Below are 22,829 nucleotides of genomic sequence, written 5' to 3' on the forward strand. Positions count from 1 at the left end.
GGGGTAAAAAAGACGCAGCGTCAGTTATATTCATATAATATAATTATAACAAACTAATATAAAAATTAAATGTACAAAAGAGAGGAATACTTATTCTTGTTTCCGTGACATTAAACATACCTACTGACAAACATACAAACAAAATCAGTGAGATTCACTAGCCCTCCTTTCCACCGTAGTCGGCAAACGTAGTTAACTTTTTCTTCCTTACTGCCTTAAAATGGACGTGCGATGAATTGTAAGTTTACGTCCTATTCCCGTATGTAATCAACATTAATGTAGGTATTTATTATGGGTATGAAAAGTTGTTGATTGATTCAAAATTTCTTAAAGGGTCTTAAATTCATACTTTTGACGTTTCATTACATATTTATTTAGTTCAATTTTTTTTCAATGTAGTTTAGTTTTACCCTTAAGAATAATTGCTCAGATGGTATCTGAGAGATCATAATCCTAATACTAATATTGTTACCATGTCTAAGACTGTTTAAGATATTGAAAATATGCATTTACAAAACTAATTCATTCATTACAACGATATTATTTAATATCTAGTCTGTAGCTTACACAATAATATGGGCAAAATTGGTGACAATATGAATTATTTAAGTTAAATATCTAACAAGATTTCATATTGGAATATCTACTATTTACAAACCATCCACTATTAACTTTAATTAATACTTTGTTACACATAATTAATTATAATACTCTGCCTTTAGGATATAAGCGATTATAAAATGCTTCATTCATAATAATATTTATTAATATTATATCTATGTCATGATTAAACATAATAGGGCAGTGAAATTATCTTACACATTCGCAAAATAATACATTAACGATAGTAGTGCCATCTAGTATCAGATAGTCAAACTTTCAACGAAGTGTGAAAGTTCTAGTTATAAGATCACAAGTGATGAATTTTAAATAAATTCAATTGGCATTGGCTGTAAATGTGCATTGGCAACAGCTAGGTATCCAGAAAACATCGGTGTATAGATTTTGACCGTTAGATTGGAGAGCCACCAAACGTTTTTGAATGTATTTTTGTTCACATTTTGAAGTGTATCCAGGTGGTACCGAGCATAATCCACTGCATTGTGTTGACCTGTAACGAAACGTTAAGCATATAAAATAATTATGTATAGATACACAATTAGATTGAATTTTTAAAACAAGTTTTAAAACTTTAATGTTGCTACTCAACAAAAGATGGCGCTGTTACAAAGTTTCTCAAGCGCCATGATAGATGGCGCTAAACACAATCTTACAATAAGAAAAAACATACGTGCAAATCTCAGCTCGGACTAATTGAGACATCATATCAGGCATGTTGACCACGTATTTCCAGTTGCCCTTGTTGTTCAAAGCCGCTCTTGGAGTGATGAACTCTGTTCGCACGGAACACAGAGTTTGTTGGTTCGGAGCCTGTCGACGATGGCGTTCCGCTGAAGTATCTTCGCTGTGAAACATCGAATTATATAACAAGAAATGTGTTGTACAGGACAAATAGGCACGGTACATTTGCAATCGGTCCTTACGAACTAGGAAATGAAAGTTGTGAGGTGTTAAAGATTTTGTTAGCTCTTGTACTATAAGGTACCTACTTCCCTATTGTTATTCAAGAGGGAGCCACTTTGAAATGAGACTGATGGTTATTGCAACAGTTTAGATTACATATGTAGAAAACATAAATAACTAACTACATTGTGGCTAAAAATCGCAAGGCATTTTTTCGTTAAATTCGTCTATTCCATATGAACAAACCTCGTTAAAAAGATAACTACTTATTCTTCTATCGTACAAAAATGTATCCAGACTTAGGTGAAACGGTATAGGAGTAGGTAGGTAATAGAACAAAATATCGTTTCACTCTTGACTGAACCAAAATGCCATCCATTAGGCTGCCTGCCCTTGTCAGACTTTTTGTAGGACGTGTCCGTTGCACTATTGCTATCAGTGTGTTCGATTTTTCTCCTACAAAAATTCGGTCACCGATTTATCAGTCGTTGGCAGCCTTACACAAAGCCTAAACAAAATGATCATCCTCACTTGGCAAGTCCTAGCGCAATTCTCAGAGCCTCAGCTCCTGTCAGTTTGCGTTTCTCAGAAGCCTTCACGAGCTCAGCGTTTCGCTTGCGTCGCTTTGCGCCAACGGTGAGCGTCGGGAACGTGACGGAGCGCTGCACCGTCACATCGCCGTCGGAACGAGATGGTGATACGTATCTGTAATGGTGATTAGATTGGTGATTAAGTTTTAAGGTAAAATAAACGGTCCAGTGTGTAAAAAAAAAGTTAGCATTATGATGAATAAAGAATGAAATAATTATGTTGGTATTAAGTGTGAAGTATCTACTGGTTTTAGGCCCTAAGTTTAGGATTAGGATAATTAGAAGCATTTGGGTGTGTCATAAGTATAACTTAGACACCAATGGCTGATACAAGGTGAAGGAAAACATCTTGAGGAAACCTGGACTTATATAGTCCGAAATCACCAACCCGCATTGAGCAAGCGTGGTGATTAACGCTCAATCCTTCTCCTTGTGAGAGGAGGCCTGTGCCCAGCAGTGGGATGATAAAAAAGCTGTAACAGGGTGTGTCATATGCAACTAAATCTCACCAGTAGGTAGGTAACATTGATTTTGATCTACATTGAAAGACAAATGAACTAAAACTCATAAACGTTTCTTCAAATTATTGTGATAAATCAGCACTTTTCGAACGTCAAAAACAAAAGACAGCCCCCAAATCGCCCACCCTTCGCCGAATATGCCTTCGAAGAATAAGCAGCTCAACAAACTCCCCAGCAACACGAACTACGTAAAAATATCTACCTTATAACAATTATTTACATAGATTAGAGAGTTCTCTACGCTCCGCCCAGGCCTCAAAATCGACACTTTGATGGAAACACATAATCAGTCAATTATATTCACAAGCCTTGTAATGAAATGCAAGAAATTTCTCCAACAAACATGAATCATGACGCAAAAAGTATGTAAAATCTTCTATAATGTATGTGTTGCTATTATTCTTTCTCCTGATATGACAATTGTGATTCCCACAATACTTTTTATCTTTTGTTAGGAATTCTGAATTTATCGTAAATCATTTTTAATGAGACGTTGAAACAATCTGTGTTAAGAAATTAAACGAGTTCCTATAGATTTCTATCTTCAAGTGAAAATAGTTGATGTTTGGGGAAGTTAGCGCATCTTTTCTTAGGTTGCTAAGTTATAATAATAATAATGTCGGGACACCTTTTCACACACGGTTGGTTAACCCCATGGTAAGTTATTAATTAACTTGTGTTATGGGTGCTAACACAACTGATAAACTACATATAGCTACACATATACATATTTATAAGAACATATTGTAACACCCAGACCACGGCCAACAAGCATGCTCATCACACAAATGTCGACCGAACCGGGAATCGAACCCGGGACCTCAGATTCGGCAGTCCGGCTTGGTGACCATTGCGCCATAGAGGTCGTCAAAGTTGTCAGTAAAGAAATAAGACGATTACTATTTTGTTGGTAGATTCTACTTAAATATTAAATATCCCAGGTAGTTTTTAGTGAGAATTAAATTGATTCCACTTCGAAACTCATAAAACTAGGAAGTGGTCAAAGGGCGTTTTTGAGGGTGCCGTACTTTGTAAATATTGGCGTGAAAGTATTAATCTAATTGGCCTACTTTCAATGTATGATTTTGACATATAGAAATAGTAGGTATATAGTTATATTATATTACATTTTATCATACTTACTTCCACCACTCATTAGGGTTATACTGCGACACACCAGAAGACGGTCGAAACCAGTCGTTGTTTTCACCATTCGGGTAGAAATTCGTACCGTCAAAAAACTTGTGATCAAAAGGGCTTGGTCTTAGACCTTTGTTATAGTCCCCGAAGTTTCTGATGGGATTCCAGTAGCCGTTTGGGGAGTAACCACGGAGACCGAAATTGGAGAAATTGGAATATACGTTGTTGTAGGGAGACGGGTCGCTCGCTGTCGGTGGTTGCAAAGGTGTCTTTTGGGCGAATATGTCTGAAAATAAAAATTCAAAATTATTTATTCATCAAAAAGAATTTCAATAAAGTTTGGCAATGACCCTCAAACTAAGCTACAGCCTGTGTCTTGAGGGTCCGAGTAGAAATGATGATTTTGATTAGTAAACATATGTCTTCTTTCTTTCTTGTAACTTTCAAGTACCGCTTTAAAGAAGAATGATAAGATGTGTAGAGAGACGTGATTACAATGATGTAAGAGGATGATCTCTAATCTTGTTATACTGATTTGAATGAGGAACTACTAAATCCTGGAATAAGTTTACTGTTAAATAATTTATGAAGCCTGTCAACACCACTTAAAATAGCAATGGTTTACACATTACAGTAAAACATGTGAACGGTCCTCCTTTAATAAATATTCGATTGCGTGGACGCAGGTATAATTCCCATAGATAGTTGTCGAATCGATTTGTAAGATTTATTTGCGAGAGATTCTTCTCACGATAGTTCGTTTGTAGTTTCTGCGTCTACACTTAAAACCAGAAAATTTTGGTCACTCGCAAATTACAAAATATATAAAACCTTCAGGGTGTATGACTGTTTACCTTAGTATTTTATACAGTATTTTTAGAGTTTTCCTAGCGAGTTTGACAAAGTTCTGAAAACTTGTTTTTTTTTGTTTTACGAATTACTGGATTCTATTTATTGCTACCAAGTGTAGTCTGAGGTAACCTGCTTTTAGAAAGTAAAAGCTTGACCTATGCGAAGTTTCTGGTAATGGGCCATTAGAGCTTATCTTTGAACTAAATGGCTCAATTCCAAATATCGGAAAGGTTATTGAATTAGAGTAGTGTAATAGTAAATGGTCACTATTTAGAATGTATTTGGATTACGTGAATAGATTGGCAAGAAACTAAAGCGCAATATCATTTACTGCCATAAACTATGAAAAAATTTGCGTTTCTCCCAAACTAATTCGTGATACTTATGTACTAGCAGCTGCCTGCGACCTCGTCCGCGTGAGCTTTGAGGAAACAAAAATGCAAAACTTGCCTTATAAGGGTCCGGCTTTAACAGGACTGAAAACTGAATTTAGACGTCATTTCATGGATCCAGGATTATCGAGAATACTGAAAAACATATTTTCTCCGCCTTCCAAAACTGTGGTGTTCCAACAAAAAATAAAAAATCACACTCACCATGATTATACCTAGTAGGATACTTAGGATTATTCTTGTGGTAATGGGGGTCATTGACCAATGATATCTGGTCGACGTGCGGCAGGGAGTTGGGTCCGTAGTCATATGGGTAGTCATTCTTCTTCAGAGAGAACTCGTCTCGCGTCTCGTCTGAGAGGAGGGTCGTGAAGTCATACTGCTCTGCTTGGATCAGTTGGCGGATTATCTTTCTGGAAAATGTTTGAAAAAGTGTTAAAGAAAAGTGTATTGTGAAGATCTGGTAAGGAGTTATGGAGGAAGGGAGTTGTTATGTAAACCAAGGATGTGGAATAATGAGCTCGCAAGCTCTTGCAGCCTTGGCGCAAGATGGCCGGAAAATGGAGCACGTTGAGCTATCTTTAACTAGTTTCAACTCTTATAGGTATTCCACAATGGTGTGAAAATGACGTTTAAACTTATATGTTTGATATTATAGAGCCTAGCGAAGAAAGTTTCCCAGTTGTCCAACTGCACGTTATGCATTTTGCTAGCATAATACAAGTAATCCTTAAAAGAAGAAAAGCCCATTGCTAAGTGAAATCCACGTCCATCGACCTTAGGGTTTCCCGACATTTGTCGACGCGGAATCGGCTAACACCAGTCAAAAAAGCCTTTATGTCTACATAATATGGGTTTTACTATATAAAACCATTCGCATTGGCGCAGCTCGGACGAGAAGTTTGTACAGCTGGTCGGCTATAAGTCGAGAAGTGTGCTGATACGCACTCGTCTTCCCGTAAAGGTAACTTACTCAGGATAAGGGTCGGGATGCACGCAGTACGTGAGGCCGGGCTGCGCGCACGGCGGCGTGCGGCCCGGGGGCGCTGGCTCCAGCACGCAGTTATGTCCGTAGGGACAGTTGTACCCATCACCGCCGTGAAAACATATACAGACTATCTGTGAACAAAAAGAAGAAGAATGTTAAGTTCCATTGTTCCATTGGTCTTCTTGAATCTCTCAGATCAAATGGATTAAGGGGATTAGCTGAAAGTCTAGTCTTGACTGTGCGATTGTCACGGCTGCGAGATTGTCCGAAAGAAAATTGGTAGATTTAATCAGTAAAGTTCTAAAATAGTCGAAGGGATCGTCGCACCCACAGCACTCAGCGGTGTTTTAAGAAACTACTAATTTACCAACTAGTAAAGAATGAGATGACCTGGTATTTTTTCAGTTATATTGGTGTTGGCTCCCAATTAGCAACTTAACAAGAAGTGACTGCCATTTAGTAGATGTCAAATCGACTCCTAACGAAGTTAAAGGTTCAGGTTAACCTTTAACGATAAAAATATTGCAAAGAGCAGCAATTTCATGAGCTATATTTTAATCTGTCGCTAGTTTTACAAATTGCACATCTACATTACAATAAATTATAGTTCTGATATAATCAGATTATGTAAAAGACGACTTTAAACTGCTGTATCATCTTGTCATCATCATTACTATGTCAATTGCAGATGTCATTACCTACTTGTCTGTGTCGGGAGACACACCCACTGGGAGGGGCTTATCATCATCTGATGGTTGCTGGACAGAGTAATGATAATGTAATATTTTTTGACATAGCAATAAGATTCTAAATTATAATTTGAATACGAAAAAAAACTGTTAATTAAATAAAAGGTACTTTGACCCATTATGTTTTAAGTCACATTATAAGAATTAAACGAGAATGTAAATTAATTTGTGGTACCACTCTTATTTGTAATGGTCCAATTATCTCGTTTTTTTTACCCTTACCTACACTTCAGTCTTCTATAAATAAATTACGTATTTTTCCTATAAACTAGAGCTACATTCAGTTAAAATGTTATCCAATAAATCCAACGAGTCCTTGAAGACCTGCACATTCTGATACCCGTTAATCACCTTAAAAATAGTTTTTGAAAGTTGATGTAAACAATATTGAATACCAATCGGTTTTTGCATTAAAAAAAGTACCGACTATCTATAAAAGTAAAAAAAAAGAACTTAGAATTTTATTATTTTGAAATAAATCTTCAGCATAAAATATGTCGATTTTATATTGATTTGATTTAACTTCTCTTACTATACATATTTATATATACATATATGTTTATTTTGTCGCATGTTTTGACACTAACTTTCTCTAAGTTATATCAAGTATACTGGAAAAACCCTACACCACAAGTTATGTAGATTGTCTATTTCTCTTACATTAGAGCTCACATGTATTCCGAAAGAGCTTCGACTGAATGTTTCCGTATTTACTTACATATTTATTGTTAGAACGTTTTAAGTGATAATAACATTAGAAATTTCCTAAGTAAGTAATTTTAAGTCTTCTGAAAAACCCTTGTAAAGTTATGGTGTAGATTGCCTACTTATAAGTATCTTGTAGTATCATATTTCGGGAAGCTTATAAGATTCTCTAGATATGTTTTCTAATAACGACTAGTCCTAGTTCCTAGGCTGACTACCGATGGTAGATATATTTTTTTAAGCAGCCTTTTAAAATATTTCTGAGTACATAACGTAGTTTTCAAGATCTACAATTCTAGTAATTTAAGATCTAATTTTGAAGTAAAGTTAATAAAGTCTCTGAGAATACCTTTCTTTTTAACTTTGAAAAAACATTCATCAAAAACCAGTGCTCTAGTTCAACCGAATAACTTGCATAATGATTCAGAGTTCTCACAAATAATGATGTAAGTTGCGCCTCCGTCGTGGGACCGCCCACTTTTTGGCATAAATGTCAATGTCGCGGTTAGTCACTGGGATTAGACTGCCATGTTATTTCTAGCATGTATACAATTTTAAGATAGGCACACCATTTGGTTATTTTTTTTTCCCCCATACACGTTCCATTATTGTTAAAGTACTAGTTCCTACATAGTTTTCTCTCTATTTTCCTACATCCATGCATTGGCGAGCGGATTTAGCTTTGCAATATGGTACAACAAGACATGAATATTTAACTCAAAGAGCAAACTTATACAGTACCAGACCTATATGTACAACATCAATACAAACCGCCACCAACAAACTACATCAACAAAATCAACCTAAAAACAACAGACAGGTCCGTAACCAACAACAAAAACGCCGCTTCACTAATCTGCGCGCACGCATCGCGCATGCTCGTCGCGTAAACGAAAGCGATGCGTTAATCTGGTTCTTGAATAAACCATCGACTTCTCACGCGTGGAAAGCTAAGCGTTGACTACTGTTGTTTTTTTAAGTTGAGGAAGACTTCAAATTGTATGTGAGGGTTTTCCTATTTGTTTTATTGAGTTTGGAGGGATTATATATGTAGTGATGTTAGCAGTGGATGTTTTAGGCGAGGAGTTCCTTAAGGAACAGTTCTTGGTCCTCTATTGTTTATAATCTTTGGGTTATGAACCGTATTGTTGTATGTGGCAATGGATTCTAGCTGAGGCTCTTAATACATCTCTGAGTTATAATATTTCGACGGTATCAGAACCTTCATTTTATTTTTCTAGTTTGAAAGTAGTGCTGATAATTAGAAATTGTATCAAATTACACTCTTACTTAGAAGGTTTAGGTGAAATATTATACATAGAATGTACCTGCTAAGTCATATCTTTTCTAATAGTTAAGAACGCTTTTACACTTTACATATTCAATACAAGTATTGCTTTTGCAACAGTGTATTGCAATTCAGAGATTCAAATTGATACGGGATTTGTCATCAGATGAATGTAAACGTCGTGCAAATTCGTGAATACAAAATGAGTTAGCGGCATCTTTTATCTTTCTGTGTCGGCGTTTAATAGTAATGTTTAATGCTGGGTAAGTACCTATTACTATGAAGTTCCGTGATGCATCACTACATATTATTTAACTACTATGTAGTATTAAATTTCAAATGTAAGAGTAGGTAGTAGTAATACAAATAAGTGAGGTTGGATTTAACAATATTATGCTATTGCAGTCCCTCATCTGTACCTATCTTTCAAACTGTATAAAGCGTCCATCTTTTTGTATTAATTTGGCAACTATCAAATGACACATCACTTTCGCTGGGGATGAAAAAGAAGAGAATATCAGACTCTTACTGACTAAAACCCACTAATGTTCCTTCTGGAGGCCTGTGTTACGGGGTAATTCTTTCGAACAGTCTCATAGCGTTGGGTATTGAGCGTCTCTGTCGTGTATACTTTTATTGATCTATTTAAATAAATATTATAAAAGTAGATCATTGTCTCATCCTTCCATCAATCAGTCGTGAAGGTCTCATTAACCTTCGTGTGCAGCTGATGTGTCAAATTACTCACTATTGTCATACAATTGTCACTTCTCCTGATTGTGACAGTTCTTATTGAGTATTGTATAGTTCGGCCATTCAGAGAATGCGTTCCTGACACGTCGCGATTGAACTGACGACGTAACTTTGCAATGGCGTTGCAGTTACGATAAAAATATTTTTGCTGGTTGTTTACCGTTTTAACAATTGAGGAGCATTAAAACAACATTATTATATCAATAATCAATGAATGTTATTACGTCGTCAGTTCAATCGCGACGTGTCAGGAACGCATTCTCTGAATGGCCGAACTATAGTATTGTACATTGTGTGATAACCTCGCGTTTTGGTGACTATATAATGTTAATATAGCTGAATAACTTATTGTTGCATCAGGATTGGTGTCATAGCTTTTACTGAAGTAGGTTGTTTAGGGCTTTCGATTGACACTGAAAATGTGGAACTATTATGTTTCTTGCTTTGTTTTCTGCACGGATTTTGTCCTCCGTGGTTTTCTCCGTGAAATATATGTCATTTCATGACAAAAGGTACCTTATGGACTTTTGCGCTTAAGTCATTTGGAGATACAAATTCTACAATCGATTAGACTAAAAAAACATAATGTCGTAAGTGTCAACACCTAAAGGTACCTTTTACCGCGAACTGACACATATAGTCTTTGAAATAACTTCAAACTTACTACTGACTAACTGCTGCTTGGATTCGAAAATGGTTCATTTGGAGAAGATCATATGTGCAGTTTCATAGGTTACAGACATAAATAGTTATATAGTTTAGACAGCTTACCTATTTGACTATTTTTTGTATTTAATATACTACTCAACATAATAAATACGTATTTATTTTCTCTCCACATAGGGACCTCTCGTTTCTTTTATGTTTCGAATTAACGAGTTAATTATCTCGTACTGCGTTAAACTGTCGTAATACTCGGAGTAACGTAACAAACAAAGCGATCTAAAATCTTCCGATTTTTTACAAATATTATCATAGCTGTTGCATTGTTCGCGAGACTTCCTATTACCCGGCCGACTTCCATAGTACGTACTTAGACTATTAATGAGATTTAGGAATCCTTCGGAATTTTGATAAAAGCCTTTAAATAAAATTATGATTTAAAAAGTCTGTTGAAACTATGAGCAATTGGTATTTTCGATTGCAAAGCTAGGCGGCTAGGGGACTGGATGCCATAGATTCCCAGACCCCCTCCACTCAGGCGAGGTCGGAGTGCCGCTGGGCCTTTTTAGTGGGTATACCACGAACGTCGTTACCGGGGAGTCCCACATACCCCTCTCCCGTCCCCCGGGAAGGTCATGCGTAATAGCATTTTTTACCCAGCGACAAAAAAAAATCATAAACGAAAAATAAATAAAATTACCTCATGATATCGATTTAAACTTTGTGATAATTTCCATAAATTTTGAATCGATTACTTTATCCATAATTCCAACTGTAACCAAATCTTTCATGCATTGAAAAACTCATACAAAACATATTGGAATCTACGGAACACCTTCATCTACGCACTATTCATTACTTGCTCATATCAGTGGGGTTCAACCATAAACGACTGTGGGTTACATAATGTGCATTGAATAACAAATTGCAAACTTGTAATTACAGCTTAGATTACATGTAACTTGTAATTTTATGTAAACGTGTTAGAGAATTGCTCTGAAACTCTTTGAGATGCAAATTGTTCACGGTTTTGTGGTTAAGAAAGTACTAAAATTATCGTATTAATGATAATAATATACCCTAAGTAATCGTTGAAAAAACATGGTTATGCAAATGTATTTTTTTTTTGTTGAAAATCACAACAAGGAAAAATAGGTTTCATCATTTTTACCACTTTTTGTAAGAATTATTAAGTGTTCCTTGTCCAATTATTTTATAAAATAAATAAAATTAGACAGTTTTTTTTTTCTTTTTTGATCGGCATTTTATAATTTTCATCGCTGTAATAAAAAGCGATGCTATTTTGTAGTTTCATCATCAGAAGCAATATACACAGAGTGATTTTTCATATCGTCTTCTCAATAAAACACATACAAAGTTACAGAAAATGTGCGTACCGAACCTTTCATTTGGAATACATTTATTAGAAGTTCTTATCTATATGAAGATATGGACTTTATGTTAAAAAAACAGTTCTTTCCAATATCAACTGACAAATTATGAATTATGAATCGCTAAAAGATAGCCTTAACTACACCAACACCCCAAACTTACACTATTCTGAAAGGCAGTCCAATTGCAAACCACAGAAAGGCATTGTCTTTCTAACAAACTAGTTCAAGGGTGAGGTCTTAACATCCGCCTTTACATAACTGATATATATACAAACTGCTTTTATTCGGTGTTGGTGACGAATAGGCGCGGAATTTCACGAGATTGCACGATTTATATTTATAATACTAGCTGTTGCCCGCAACTTCGTCTGCGTGAGCAATATAGAATAGTCAAAATACTACTTATCCCGTAGGTGCATTCTTTCACGTGACAGTATAATTAGGATTAGCACTTAGCAGTCGCATAGATTCATTGATCAAGGTTGTGTTGTGGATGTGACCATTTATCTAAACAAAAGAAGTAAAGTTTGTGACGTTGTGAATATCTCTGGATATAGTCAGCCAATTTGGAAAATTATTACATAAGGTGCGTAAGTAATTTTCACAGGAAACAGTTATAATCTATGTCTATATGCTTTGAGTCTGACAAAGCTGTCATTTGTACATTTTCTGCAGCTGCTGCGACTAATCAGAAGCCAGAAAGTCTGTCAGTCTTACCATGGATATCGTCTTGTGTAGTTGACTGGATTGAAGATAGGTAGATAGGTAGTCGCTCCAAGCAAAATATTGGTACTCAAACAGATTCGGTGACTGGAAGCCAACACCAACATAGTTGGGGAATAGCTGGATGGATGATAAAATGAGTCATCATCATCAGCAGGCGCATAGGGTAGGATAGTTTCACTACTGGGGAGAAACACTTGTATGACGGGGATTTTCTGTGCACTTACTCACTATGGTAAGGCTGACCCCACATTAGGCGTGCGCGATCCTCGGGCGTGTGAGTAGCGCGGGCGTCGCGAGCGCGCTGCGTGAACGTCACGTTTTGCTGCCCTGCGGCATGTGTGAAGAGTGCAAGCGACGCGCTCGCGGCGAGTTGCGTTCTTACCCCTTCGCCCGCTATCCCCGCCGCCCGCTAAACGCCTCAGCAGTTAAACGTCAAGGAGAGCGGCGCGTGCGCGCCGCGAGCGCGCTGCAAATGCCGCAGGGCAGCAAAACGCGACGCTCACGCAACGCGCTCGCGACGCACGCGCGGCGCCCGCGCTACTCACACGCCCGAGGATCGCGCACGCCTAATGTGGTGGCCTAAGCCGGGACTCCACCGAAATGTTTGCATTAGTTCACGAATAGGCAAAATGTACGTATCTGTGCGAGTCCACTTCATGTGTTCGTACTTGAAACCTGCAGTTTTGCCAAGATTTTCAAAATGTACGCTCGCAATTTGCCATTTCTTGGTGGAGCCAGCAAATCAAAAGAAACATAAGTGTTGTATACTGTGCGTCACTACCGCACACCGGGAAAATTTCGCTATTGCGGAGGACGTTTATATACCATATTTTGTGTCACACGTAAACAGGACGACAGTAAGTATCCACCGAAACACTTTCAAAGATCTGATGAACAAACAAATCAGATCTGACTTGGTCACCTGGGGCCAATCAGAGCTCTATGAAGCGATCATACGCTTTGGCTCCTACTGTTATTGTGGTTTCTGAAAATTTAATCACCTCATTCAACGATGAAAGTAATTCTGATGGTACTATTAAGAACACTTGCTTAGCGCAGAAGCTGACGTTAGCAGGTCAAGTCTTTTGACTTCTCGAATAGGATACCATTGGTTTTTGTGCAATGCACACCTGCAATGCATTCTGGATTAGGATAGGATATAGGTGGATAGGATTTGTAACAGAGAACAATTCTGTCTTTGTGATTAAGGCGACGAATTGGTCAACAATAATTCCATAACCGGCACGCGCATCTAAGGCGCCAAAAGGGGTCGGAGCGTCTGAGCGGGGCGAGGATAACAATACGCGCGCTAGCTTATAACTAAAAGTCGTAAGCGACAAAATGGTTTTGTAATTTTATTATTTAGAAATGATAATTTGATAAAAATTCCTTCTACAATTTTAAAGAGTATGTATATACTCAACTACTAAAAAAGTTAAGAGGCTTAAATCGGTCCCGTTTGCCCATAATATGTGAATCTCTTTTTAAAAAGTGGTATGTTTGATATATTTTTCTCTGTTATAAAAGTTACCTAATCATGTTTCTACGTCTAACAAAATAAGGTTTATACCATGAACTTTCAGGTAACCAAGTTGTATTTTGATTCGTTTTGTATTTACTGAAAAAAATTGAGATCCTTGGCGCCAAAAATTCCAATTCGTCCTCTTAAATGACATCAAACGTAGTTTTATATAAAAGGTGTTTTTTAGGGTTTTTAGACTTGGCTCGGGTCTTACTGAGACTGTTCGTAATCGTGAACAGTGTATTTGCGATCAGAAGTTGAAAGTTAACATGTCTCTGGTATGCGGCGCGTAATTTGTACGTTTTCAGACGCATAAAGCATTTTACGTGTGTATGGTATTAAATCGAGAAAGCTCCCATTTCTTATCTGCACTTTGTATCTGGGCTTGTTTTTAAAGCTACAGAATCCTACATTACCTACCTCACGCTTAGCAGCGCTTGCGAGAGATAGATCCTCATTTCTTCTAGGATTAAGTTTACATATTTTGCATCAGAAAAAATAATTAAGGTCTACTTAATACTACTCACTCAAAGTAATTTGTTTTAAGGCCACCACATTAGTGGAAGATAAGCTAAACTATGTTTATGAAAAAATCCTGATATGAACTTCATCTGTAACTTTAAATGATAATTAATTGTTCCACTAAAGTCATCATTTTTGACATAATGTTCAAAAAATAATTTAGATGGCACCTTTTTAAATTTGGCCGAGAACTATTAATTTTCCTTTCATCAAGGTAATAATTATAGTTGGATTTTGATGTGGCACGGCAAACTGACAAACACTATTGAAATGTCTATCGAAAAATTACACTTCTTGTTAAAATATGGTGAATTACGGAAAATACACAACTCCATCTGTTGAAATAATAATCCTCTATAAAGAATGTATGGTAATATTGTCATTTACCACCTCGCTCCTTTGACAAATTGATGATGTATTTTATTTACCACAGATGGAGCTACTTTAACCTTGGCTAAACAAAATTTTCATTTTTTTTTTCTTCCGAAGTTACTTATAAAGGTGTGATTTTCTGTGTAAAGATTAATAATAGGCCGATCAACTAATACAAGTACAACATTCAAATGTACAGTTTTGACAAATAGATTGCGTGTCGTAATATTTTACATCTTGAATTCACAAAATTAATCATATCTTTTGATAGAGTGAATCGATTTCGATGAAACAAAAACTAAGTAATACCCCAAGTTACGTAGAGTTTTTGTGTATAAGCATTGTCTGCATTTAATTCGTAGATTTTACGTGAATCGCGAACAAACAAACAGATAAACAGACAAAAATGACAAAAATGATGGAAATGGGTTCTGTTAGTTATCCTTTAACATGCTGGCTATTTTTTTTGTCAATTTCTTCAATGTACAAAAATTACTTTTCTACAGATTTATTATATGTATAGATTTGTCCACTGAGGCCGGACTGAATGCATCCGGGTCGTAGGACAGTTAGTAGATAAAATTTACCTTATTGCAATTAAGGAATTTGCCATTGACATAATAAATTATTATAAACCAATAAGTGTGAAACATATGCCAATAATACTGGATTGGGTAAAACTAACATAATTTGGTATACAACTCATAAGAAAACTTAACACACAGGTTCCATAAACACGAAGACGACTGGGTCTTCTGTTTTGAAAGAACGACGAACCTAGTGTTCCAATTTTAAAACAATCAAGTTTTAAAAACACGAAACACTTTTAGAAAGTGTAGAACAAGTCGCAAATAACAAAAAACTGCAATAAACACAAATCCGAGTGAAATCCGACGGATAACATCTTCAGCGAGTTTGAATACTATACTTCGGCCGTTCAGAGAATGCGTTCCTGACACCTATCAGTTAGTCACGACTAGTGATGGGCACAACATAACACTGAGTTCGTTACCGTTCCTTCAAAATGAACCGCCGCATTATTTTAAGATTATTTTCGTTTTAAATTGGCGGAATCATTTGTTTTATATTTTAGTTATTTAAGTGGAAACCAAAAAAAGGTAATATTCATATAATAAAATTGTTTTATTTATTCTTTGTTACAAGTACATTGAATTGAATGTGCGAACAGAATATTAATCAGACTCCGATTTGCTTGAGGAGGTGGTGTCTTCATCATCATCTTCGCCTACATGTATAATTATATTATTATCAATAACAGAATCAATCCTGATATCTCGGTCTAACAAAAGCCGGGTAATCAAATAAAAACAGATCGAAAACACTTGAAAAACGTGGTCTATGCGCACGAAACGACAACGGACGACTGTTTTAGCGTCACAAAATGGCGGCCCATAACGCCATTTGGGGTTACCATTTTTAATCTAAGTATAAAAATGCGGTTTGGTCATAGTTTTATTTTTATATTTCATAAACGTTATAATTAAGTCTTATAGTCCATTATTTTCCAATTCTTAAAAAGAAAATCAAAACGTATTATTTTATATTATAACTGTATAAGAACAGATTACGATACTTGCCTGTTATTTTTAGCACAGCACTACAAAATATAAACCGCTGACATAACCTTGTAATAGCGCAGTATAGATTTAGAAAAATATTGTTTACCAAGTTATTTGACACTCAGTTTGGCACAAAATTATAACATTCATTGATTATTGATATAATAATGTTGTTTTAATGCTCCTCAATTGTTAAAACGGTAAACAACCAGCAAAAATATTTTTATCGTAACTGCAACGCCATTGCAAAGTTACGTCGTCAGTTCAATCGCGACGTGTCAGGAACGCATTCTCTGAATGGCCGAACTATAAGTTACGTCCTTGGTAAGAGGAAACATACGGGGAGGTATTGTGAGTGTGTGGGGAGGTAGTGTGTGCGTTGTGGTCGATTTTAGTAAAGTATATAGAATAAAATCAAAAGTACCGTGTTGATTAGGGTCGCAGAATATATAAATGTAAACTTCATACATCATTTCGGAAATGATAAAATATCCAATATTGATATATAAACTGTGATAAATATTTTCCAATTATAAACTTAAGCTACGGCGATAATGAAATGTTTGCTCTCTAATGCTGCAACAGAATGCTTAAGCACAATGAAAGCAATACAAAACGATATTTAGAAAGACTGCAAGCGGACATATCGCAGCGTAACCTCCCCAATGTCTTATCACGTATGTTTCCAACCAAATGCCAAGTACGAGCACGTTTAAAATCGCTTTCTAACATTCGTCACTTTTCCGGAAAACTGATACTTGTGACATTTCATAAATATGTCAACATTGAGTCAGTTTTAGGAGATACTATCTCGTAACCGGCTGGACTGTAAATAGTAATAGTTAAAGGTTATGTCGACTTGTCTGTTTATGTGCGTTTTGTTTCGCAAACTTAGCTTGTTTTGTACAATATTGGCGTGTAATGTGACTGCGGTACAGCAAAGACATTGAGGGTTTTTAAAGAGGTCTAAAAGTTTTTTTCAGTTGATGTGTGACATAGGGAAAAAACGGAGAAGAAAAAACTGTAACTAATTTAAAGCAGAGTAAAAATCTACAAGTAAAGAGTAATTAATATACCCAGGTAAGTTCTCAACTAATGTCCGGTCATATTATCCTGCAGGGATACCTTATACAATTTGTCCAGATAAAAAAATATATAGGTATTTTTAGAATTTTCAAGAAATAGAAATTCTAGCAGTCGTACCTACGAAAAATAATCTCTAAAGCATACCATAGAAATGGATCTAAGAAACAGTCTATGAATCAAGGCTTAATCAAAAAACTTTTCTAAAAAGAAAGGAAATTAGTTTAATTTTATTAGTTTATTTAGTTTTAAATCAACTTTACAATATGAATGAGGAAAACTCAGATTAGTAGACTAAATCATCAAAATTATGATAATTACTGTGACTTCATTCAAGGTCGTACAAAAACTTATAAATAAACTATGAACCAGTTTGATGCAAAAACGTTGTTGCTAAGTTCTTGTTGCTAAGTCGAAAGTATTAAAATGTGGGTTTTGGTAAATTATTCGTTTTTTATTATATTATATAATAACGGGAGAAGTTTATGGCTATGTAATCAGGTATATAGATCGATTAAGGTTAAGCTATATGTTATTCTGGATAATTGATTTATTTATCTTTGCAGAGATCGCCGATTCATACCAATTATACATAGGTACTAATGTAATAAAGAGGAAACATTTTTGTATACTAAAGGCTCTGAAACTGCTGGACCAATCAGAAAAAAAACATTGTTGGAACTACACTATTGCCGAATAACATAGCCTACATTTTATCCAAGTACCGAAAGAAGTTCCCTGGGACGAAACCAAAACCGTGGGAAACGGCTAGTAGAGGTAGAAACCTCTATAACTATGAAAAACTCTCGGCATGTAGGTATGTATTTTATATCATTTTATACTTTATTGAGTCTTATTAAAGACTCAGTCCTTTTAGTTTAACATTGTATCATTATTAGTCACGACAAAATTCCTCAGCTGTCGTGAAAACATTAAATAACTATTGAAATAATGACCAATTGATGCAAGTTTTCTAAATATAGGATAATGTTATGTTAATCAATGGATTTGAAGCATAAACACGGATAGTTTATTACGACAAGCGTCGAATTATAAGTTAATGCTTGTTTAATTTATTACGATACTAAGTCATATCTTAGTTTGTACTAACGAGAACAGAAATTGTTGCGAAAACTTTATGATACCTAATCATTTTCATTGAATAGTTACTTTGGTGGATTTTATGACAGTTATTTGTATTTTATTTCTCATCATAGTTTCCTTTTAATGTTATAAAATGTAAATTGAAAAAAAAAATTACCTACTTAAACATAGATCTTATTTTCGTGAACTTAGTCTTAGGAACGAACTCTACTTATTGTTTATTACAATTGAGTAGAATGAATTTACATTTTAAAACAGCTTAATATTTATTTTTCAACACTCAAGAATCTTTGACACCATAAAAAATGCAATTTTAGAAATGTCCTCTTACACAGGAACAAATCATTGAGCAACGAACACTTGTGTGCTCGCATACCCAGCCTCGCTCCACTTGCATACAATTAGAACGACAATAGACACTGTTTGTACAGCCTACGGACAGTCGCGAACACAACCTACTCACGCTTAACACGAAGTTCTTTAACTGATTTCAACAAAGTGAAATTGTGATACGACACAGATTACTAAATATCCTTTTTTGAAATGAGTGTATTGTTCTGTTTTTCGTAAATGTTTGTTCTAGTGTCAAAAGGTTTTTCCAAGGAATGTAATGTATGCGAAAAGTGGAAATTGATACTTTTAGGTTTTTGCGTTTCATTATAAAATATAATTTTGCTCATCAGAAAAAAAAACACATGTTGGAACAAATTGTTTTTTTAGCTTGACTTTTCGAAATTATGTCTATCCTGTATTGTATCAATTTAATCTAAAAAAATTCATCAATTTAGTTTTTTTTTTTATATTAAATATATTATATTAAAATTTATTCGTTAGCAAATAAATAACCATTTTTGTACTTTGCTCCATAAACTGTGTTAAGGCTAGCTTAAGTTAGAAAAGGCTGTACACAGCTCAGGCATTGATCAATATGATTTATTTAACAGGAAACACCTACTACGCAAAACCAATAGACATTCTCAAGTCTATAGGAAATAGTAATTAAAAACAATTGTGGTTTTATCCTAGATATCTATGCAATAAACGCATTCTATGTGCAAATGAATATTAAATTCAATGATAAAATGAAGGCAAAGTGATTAATTAGTTGTCTCATAATTATTTATAACATAACACTGATACTGATACATATTTAATAAATTACCGTGATGCCAATGTGAATCATTGCATGAAACAAATAAATATTACCCGTCTTTGAAAAAGGAGTAAATGATTTTATTAGTTTTCCGACGATAAACCATACCACAGAAGGTGACCAATAAAATTTCCTTTGCATAGCATCAAGAGCAAATAACAATAAAACTTATTACTTAAGCATTAAAACCGACTTCAATCGTTATCGGTTCAGGAAAACGTGACATAGTCGCGCTTCAACATACATACAGTATAGGTCAAACTGACAACTTTATTTTTTAAAGACTGTTAAAATTAATAAATACCGAGGGCCGATTTTCATCACAACCTGTCTACTAGAATTGACCAAAAGATAATCAGAACTACCAGAATATAAAACACACAGGCTTATAGATAAACCGATACATAGTAACAATTCTAGGAAATGTCGAACTACATATAATCGTTGTCATAATGTTTTGCTTTTGGTTCCGTAGTACCGCTAAAGGTCGTATCACATAATATATGAAACGGTATCGACCTACTGTTTCCAAGCGAAGTTATAAAGTGTACCTTGCAGTAACGTGTTTTATAAACCTGTCGTAAAAGTCTGAAACTGTTGCTACATCCCAGTTGGACAGTTTACTTCCTATCTGACCTCCTAAACCCACTTGTCAGGGCAACTGAATACTCCTTGGTAACACTAGAAGACTACATTTACTGGCTTATGACTACCCATAACGACTGTCAAGGATGTTAAATGACAGCCGGGGTCTACTGTTAAAAGTGCCTTCTGAAACACAGTCATGTGTGTTACGGCCCTAATTTAGTTGTTAAAAAATCGATTGATAGATTGATTGATTGATAACGTTGTCACAATGACTTGTTATTGTAAGTAGCTTGTTGTTTGTTAAATATCTTGTACCTATAGTGTTTGTTGCATGTGTAATGAGTTGTTACTTAGAACTTTTTATTGTCCTTTGATCGAGATTGTATCGCAGTTCCTAGGAGTAATCAAGTATTTGAATTGAAAGTGAATATATTTATTTGTCTTGGGTTGAGATAAAAAGTTGGTCAGTCTATTTTTTTCGTTTTTTTTTATAACAATGTTATTATATCGAGGCATATTGCATATATAGATGGATATTGTTTTTTTTTAATTATCATGAAATCATAATATGCATCCTTCCGTCATTTAGATCCTTTCGTTCATTCTATAAAACGACTCAAAGTACGCGAAATACAAATGTTTGTTGATTTTGTTGACACTTTGTGTAAAGGTCATTCACTCAGAGCTTATAGCAATTCACACTAATTACGTAAAAGGGAACAAACCTTACATACGCTTTGGTCAAGAGAAACATTAAAATTGTCTATGGTTGTGATTTATGCTAGCTTCTTAGTTTAGGACAGTTTATGTCTCATGACTGCTCAATTACATGGAATAGGTAAGCTCTATCATAAAATAATTGAGCTTTACTTGAAGTAGTAAATATCAAAACAACATGGAACATTATTCCTTAATTATTAATTACTGAAATATTCGTAAGGCCATATATATAGTATACGCAAAATTAATTACCAACATATCAATAAGAAAAATATTTATTTTTAGATTTCAAAGAGCGTGTCATAGCCTACTAATATAACATGATCAGATTGTCTGTCTGTCTGCTAGTTACAAGTAGTTAATCAAGTGCTGACCACTAGGAAATCCGTTTACAACCGACCGTAAATTAACTTGTACACTCGATCGCAAAAGTGATTTACAGATAAATTATTACGTTATTAGATATGTATCAAATATGTATGTCAGCTAGATTTTTTTCGGATTGACAAAGCAAATAATACATTTTATGAATTATTTACTGAACTCAAAAATTATGTAAAAGGGAAAAAAGTTTTGGTCTGCTTGTAAAGACTCTTAAACTTAAAGGCTCTTGAACTTTATGTATATTTATTATTATTTTATGTTATAATTTGTAATTGGTCCATGTTGGCTTTTGATTCAATAAATAATTATAAACACTCTCCGCGGGTGAACAGACTATATTTTTTCGGGAACGGATAGAATTTCCCCCTGGACGCACACGAATTCGCTAGGAACAGCTAGTACGCAGTAATTAGCTAAATATTTAATAATAATTATTATAAATTGTTAATTTTGCCAATTGCATTGATTCCTGATTACTAAACTAAAGACACGCTTAGATTCATCTCCTATGTTCACACCTACATTTATTGCTCGAACGATACCTATCCAACGGGTGATTTTTATAGAACTTTCTCTTAATGATTGATATCTTCACTAATTGACAGTTTGTTGTTTTGCATGATAAAAGAATTGATTGCTAACTCTCCATTTTTAATTAAAAATACCAATTATATAGGTATACTATATGAATATTTTTTATAATATAAAAAATACATGTTCAGTAAAACGTTATTTTTAAAAAATTGCTGAGCTGTAGTTTTTAATAATCACGAGTATATTATGATAATAGTAAAATAAATTCATCTTTTTAGAATAAAACAATCATAAAAGTTTATGTACCGCATATAAAATTATAAATGCTAAAGTTAGCTGCTCCCGGATTTGTAGATAGATAGATAGATAAAACATTTATTCAGACAAACAAAAAGACACCACAAAGATACACAATAAGAAAAATAAAACAAAACAAGAAGTGGGTAGAAAGAGAAACATAAAATATGAAATACAATCAGAGATTAACGGCGCGCTGCAGTGTCTTACGTTTGCACCGAATGGGAGTCCAACTCAGCATGTGTCAGGTAGAATACCTGACGCTGGTATTCTGCTGGATCCCTAAAAATGACGCACGGACGTCGAGTAGACTATTGGTGTGTGTGCTGTGTGTATTTGAAGTAAGTGTTTTATGTTCTGTGTATGTGTTGTGCTTGAATGTGAACTATGATTAATATTGAAGTGTAGAAATGTGTTACTAGGTAAACTACTAGTATTAGTACTCTCAGACTTGCACTCAGGTTGCATGACCTAAGTGTAATAACATACACCATAAATGAGTTAAAGACTTTAAAAAGATACCAGTTTTCAAACTATTTTAGCAAACTATACGTATGATATATACACTGTACTTAGGACTTATAATTTAGCCTTAGGCTAAAATAAATAATCGTGACTAACAATAAAACGAATCAGATATTAAAACAACACAAAAAAATGACAAGTCCCATAATCTGTCACCATT

General features: G+C 34.9%; 1 protein-coding gene across 1 annotated transcript; it reads right to left on the reverse strand.

Annotated features, from left to right (window-relative positions):
- Window positions 1–357: 357 nt before the first annotated feature.
- LOC124630619 (protein spaetzle 5) lies at window positions 358–10,814 on the reverse strand. The gene is made up of 7 exons (XM_047164581.1): window positions 10,776–10,814; window positions 5,993–6,138; window positions 5,224–5,432; window positions 3,779–4,061; window positions 2,056–2,229; window positions 1,292–1,465; window positions 358–1,111 (listed from the first exon to the last, which is right to left on the reverse strand). Exons 1-7 carry the CDS (start codon window positions 10,812–10,814, stop codon window positions 937–939), a joined length of 1,200 nt encoding a protein of 399 aa, XP_047020537.1. The 3' UTR covers window positions 358–936.
- Between the last annotated feature and the right edge of the window lie 12,015 nt (window positions 10,815–22,829).

This window comes from Helicoverpa zea, chromosome 5, assembly GCF_022581195.2.
Source record: "Helicoverpa zea isolate HzStark_Cry1AcR chromosome 5, ilHelZeax1.1, whole genome shotgun sequence".
In the NCBI taxonomy this organism is placed as follows: Eukaryota; Metazoa; Arthropoda; class Insecta; order Lepidoptera; family Noctuidae; genus Helicoverpa; species Helicoverpa zea.

Coding starts and splice junctions, on each gene's coding strand:
- LOC124630619 (XM_047164581.1), bottom strand. CDS start 10,814: ATGCTATTACGCATGACCTTCCCGGGGGACGGGAGAGGG. Junction 4,062..5,223: donor TCCTACTAGGTATAATCATG/GTGAGTGTGATT, acceptor TTTTATTTTCAG/ACATATTCGCCCAAAAGACA. Junction 1,112..1,291: donor GTCCGAGCTGAGATTTGCAC/GTATGTTTTTTC, acceptor GTTTCGTTACAG/GTCAACACAATGCAGTGGAT.